At 42.7% G+C, this 5047-nt stretch overlaps 1 protein-coding gene across 1 annotated transcript; it reads right to left on the bottom strand.

Annotated features, from left to right (window-relative positions):
* Positions 1–3673: 3673 nt before the first annotated feature.
* Positions 3674–4528, bottom strand: LOC115166394 (extensin-like). The gene has a single exon (XM_029720299.1). The coding sequence runs from the start codon at positions 4526–4528 to the stop codon at positions 3674–3676; it is 855 nt and encodes a 284-aa protein (XP_029576159.1).
* Positions 4529–5047: the final 519 nt, after the last annotated feature.

Raw genomic sequence — 5047 nt, forward strand, 5'->3', positions numbered from 1 at the left:
TATCTGGATTGTACAATATTTGCACATTATTCTTTGCTAGACAGCCAAGTCTTGCCATATATATTCAAGCCGTTTTAAGTAAGAACTGTAACTAGGTCACTTAGGAACATTCAATGTCATCTTGTAAGCAACTCCAGCGTATATTTGGTCTTGTGTTTTAGATTATTGTCCTGCTGAAAGGTGAATTCGTCTCCCAGTGTCTGGTGGAAAGCAGACTGAATCAGGTTTCCTCTTGGGATTTACCCAGTTCCACTTAGTTCCATTCCGTTTCTTTTTATCCTAAAAAAAACCTCCCTGGCAATGACAAGCATACACATGATGCAGCCACCACCATGCTTGACAGTATGAAGTGTTACTCAGTGATATGTTGCCTTGGTTTTCACCCCAAAAATAACTATTTGTATTCAGGACTTAAAGTGATTTTTTTTGTACAGTTTTACTTTAGTGCCTTATTGCATGTTTTGGAATATTTGTATTCTGTACAGGCTTACTTCTTTTCACTCTGTCATATTGTGAAAAAACTACAATGTAGATCCACTTCAGTTTTAACTGTTAAACACTTATTGCACACACTCTATTATTATTTGACTTGTTGAGCACATTTTTTACTGCTGAACTTATTTAGTCATGCCATAACAAAGGGGTTAAATACTTATTGACTGAAGACATTTCAGCTTTTCATTTTTAATTAGTTCGTAAAAAGTACCAAAAACATAAGTCCACTATGACATTATGGGGTATCGTGTGTAGGCCAATGACACAGAAATGTAATCCAGTTTAATTGCCGGCTATAACACAAAATGTGGAGAATGCCAAGGGGTGTAAATACTTTCTGATGGCACCTATTTGACAGTGTGTTATACTTAAAATGTTCATACTGATGGATCGACTAAATCCCTGTGGATTAAGAGAGGGATACAGTGCGTGTGTGTAAACTGCCAATGTCCCTCTCTCTTTCTTTCTCTTGTCTCTCAGATAAGCTTTATTAGCATGAATGACAAGGACACGGTTGCTAAAGTGAAGTGAGATAATTTTACCTCTATTTAACTAGGCATGTCAGTTTAGAACAAATTCTTATTTTCAATGACGGCCTAGGAACAGTGGGTTATCTGCCTTGTTCAGGGGCAGAACGACAGATTTTTACATTGTCAGCTCTGAGATTCAATCTTGCAACCTTTCGGTTACTAAACCAACGCTCTAACCACTAGGTTACCTGCCACCCCATAATGACAACATTAACCGTAAAAAAGAATATTAGTAATTGTGATTACTAAGCTTGGCACACCTGTATTTGGGGAATTTCTCCCATTCTTCTCTGCAGATACTTTCAAGCTCTGTCAGGTTTGATGGGGAGCATTGCTGCACAGCTATTTTCAGTTCTCTCCAGAGATGTTCGATCGGGTGCAAGTCCGGGCTTTGGCTGGACCACTCAAGGACATTCAGAGACTTGTCCCAAAGCCACTCCTGCGTTGGTTTGGCTGTGTGCTTATTGTCGTTGTCCTGTTGGAAGGTAAACCTTCACCCCAGTCTGAGGTCCTGTGCACTATGGAGCAGGTTTTCATCAAGGATCTCTTTGTACGTTGCTTCGTTCATCTTTGCCCCAATCCTGACTAGTCTACAAGTCCCTGCCACAAAAAAACACCCCCACAGCATGAAGCTGCCACCACCATGCTTCACCGTAGGGACAGTGCCAGGTTTCCTTCAGACGTGACGCTTGGTATTGAGAGCAAAGGGTTAAATCTTTGTTTGATCAGACCAGAGAATCTTGGTCTGAGAGTCTTTAGGTGCCTTTTGGCAAATTCCAAGCGGGCTGTCATGTGCCTTTTACTGAGGAGGGGCTTTTGTCTGGCCACTCTACCATAAAGGCCTGATTGGTGGAGTGCTGCAGATATGGTTGTCCTTCTGGAAGGTTCTCCCATCTCCACAGAGGAACTCTGGATCTCTGTCAGAGTGACCATCGGGTTATTGGTCATGTCCTTCTTCCCTGATTGCTCAGTTTATACGGACGGCCAGCTCCAGGAAGAGTCTTAGTGGTTCGAAACTTCTTCCATTTTAGAATGATTTTGATACCCTTTCCCAGATATGTGCCTCAACACAATCCTGTCTCGGAGCTCTATGGACAATTCCTTCGACCTCATGGCTTCGTTTTTGCTCTGACATGCACTGTCAACTGTGGGACCTTACATATACAGGTGTGTGCCTTTCCAAATCATGTCCAATCAATTGAGTTTTCCACAGGTGGACTCCAATCAAGTTGTAGAAACATCTCAAGGATGATCAATGGGAACAGGATGCACCTGAGCTTAATGTTGAGTCTCATATCAAAGGGTCTGAATACTTAAATAAAAAATAAAAAATACATTTCTCAAAACCTGTTTTCACTGTGTCTTTATGGGGTATTGTGCGTAGATTGCTGAGGATTTTTATTTATTTAATCAATTTTAGAATAAGGCTTTAACATAACAAAATGTTGAAAAAGTCAAGGAGTCACTGTATATACATATCGGAAAGTATTCTGAACTTTTTTCACATTTTGTTGCATTAGAAAGTGGGATTGAAATAGATTTAATAAAAAATATATTTAATGGATCTCCACAAACTACTCCATAATGTCAGTGGGAGAAAAAAAATCTACTAAATAATAAAAATTAAATAACGAAAATATAGTCATTGCATAAGAATTAACCCCCTTTGTTTAGGCAAACCTAAATTATAGTGCACAAAAATATAAATGCAATATGTAAAGTGTTGATTTCAGGGGCTGAAATTAAAGATCCCAGACATGTTCCATATGCACAAAATGCGTATTTCTCTAATATGTTGTGCACAAATTTGTTTACATCCCTGTTAGTGAGCATTTCTCCTTTGCCAAGATAATGCATCCACCTGACAGGTGTGGCATATCAAGAAACTGATTAAAGAACATGATCATTATACAGGTACACCTTGTTCTGGGGACAATAAAAGGCCACTCTAAAATGTGCAGTTTTGCAACATAACCCAATGCCACAGATGTCTCCAAGTTTTGAGGGAGCGTGCATGTGGCATGCTGACTGCAGGAATATCCATGAGAGCGGTTACCAGAGAATTGAATGCTAATTTCTCTACCATAACCCCCTCCAACGTCATTTCAGAGAATTTGTTAGTACGTCCAACCAGCTTCACAACCACAGACCACATGTAACCACGCCAGCCCAGGACCTCCACTTCTGCTCTTTTCACCTGCGGGATCATCTGAAACCAACCATCCAGACAGCTGATGAAACTGAGGAGTGTAGAACACCACAGTATGAGTCATAATCAAGGGTGCAACTTTCTCTGGGGACAGGAGGACATGACCTCCCAACATTCTAAAATTGCATTTTCGTATACCTCCTCCAAGCTTTAGGCCAAACAGAAACCTCAGAGGTCATATTATACAAGAGAAAATCACATTCTACAGCACAACGGCAGAGTCATGTCTTAAGTGTAAAACTAACAATGATTCAATAATCCATGCCTTCTTTAAATGCTATAAAGTCCAAAAGTGATGGGCAGAGTTAGAAAGTTGTCTGTCACAAGTATCCCAATGTAAATGCACTTTTAATCCATCTATGTGCATATTTCAAGACATGGCATATGAGTGAGCAGTGAGATACCCGGCGGATTAGACCATACAACCAATCCTCCATCACTAACACAATGGAAAGGTCAAATACTTCATTATCAAAATGTTGAAAGTGCAACAGAAACAAAATGGTGCAGTTTGAAGCCATGTGGTGGAGATGGATGGGGGAGCTGGAGATGGATGTGGGAGCTGGAGATGGATGGGGGAGCTGGAGATGGATGGGGGAGCTGGTGATGGATGGGGGAGCTGGTGATGGATGGGGGAGCTGGTGATGGATGGGGGAGCTGGAGATGGATGGGGGAGCTGGAGATGGATGTGGGAGCTGGAGATGGATGTGGGAGCTGGTGATGGATGGGGGAGCTGGTGATGGATGGGGGAGCTGGAGATGGATGGGGGAGCTGGAGATGGATGGGGGAGCTGGAGATGGATGGGGGAGCTGGAGATTGATGGGGGAGCTGGAGAGTGATGTGGGCGCTGGAGATGGATGGGGGAGCTGGAGATGGATGGGGGAGCTGGAGATGGATGGGGGAGCTGGAGATGGATGGGGGAGCTGGAGATGGATGGGGGAGCTGGTGATGGATGGGGGAGCTGGAGAGTGATGTGGGAGCTGGAGATGGATGGGGGAGCTGGAGATGGATGGGGGAGCTGGTGATGGATGTGGGAGCTGGAGATGGATGGGGGAGCTGGAGATGGATGGGGGAGCTGGAGATGGATGGGGGAGCTGGAGATGGATGGGGGAGCTGGAGAGTGATGTGGGCGCTGGAGATGGATGTGGGCGCTGGAGATGGATGGGGGAGCTGGAGATGGATGGGGGAGCTGGAGATGGATGGGGGAGCTGGAGATGGATGGGGGAGCTGGTGATGGATGGGGGAGCTGGAGATGGATGGGGGAGCTGGTGGGTTTGGCCAGGTGTGATGTCATTGATGGTGATGTGCATCTGTATGCTGTTGTTTGTATGTGCATGTTTTATATTGTAATTTTATTTTTATTTTTTATGAACAGTTAACACATTTGTAATTTTAGTTAACAATTCAGAAATATGCAATCTAATTGGCGTACACACACATACATAACACACACACACAGGATAACACAATTCTCTTGTCTGAACACCATCTACGGTACAGGGGAGTCAAGGGCTCAATCCTCCACAACCTCCTCCGCAACCCTCTCTGCAACCTTTAAAACAAAGAGTTCTTATTTAGTTAAATACTATTATCAGGGTTCTTAAGGATATTGTGTCCTTCCCAACATTTTAGCATTGTACATTGGTAGGTAGTTCATTGCTATTTAATTCATTTATGTTTAACAAAAAATGTGCTTTTAACCAGAAAAATCTGAAATCATATGCATTTGCTGGGTTTTAAATCCAAACCAGAATGGAAAAATAAAACATGACTCAATTCAATACTTTAATGAAGGATGCCATTGGTGCACACT

This window comes from Salmo trutta, chromosome 28 (genome assembly GCF_901001165.1).
Source record: "Salmo trutta chromosome 28, fSalTru1.1, whole genome shotgun sequence".
Taxonomy (NCBI): domain Eukaryota; kingdom Metazoa; phylum Chordata; class Actinopteri; order Salmoniformes; family Salmonidae; genus Salmo; species Salmo trutta.

Coding starts and splice junctions, on each gene's coding strand:
- LOC115166394 (XM_029720299.1), bottom strand. CDS start 4,528: ATGACATCACACCTGGCCAAACCCACCAGCTCCCCCATCCATCTCCAG.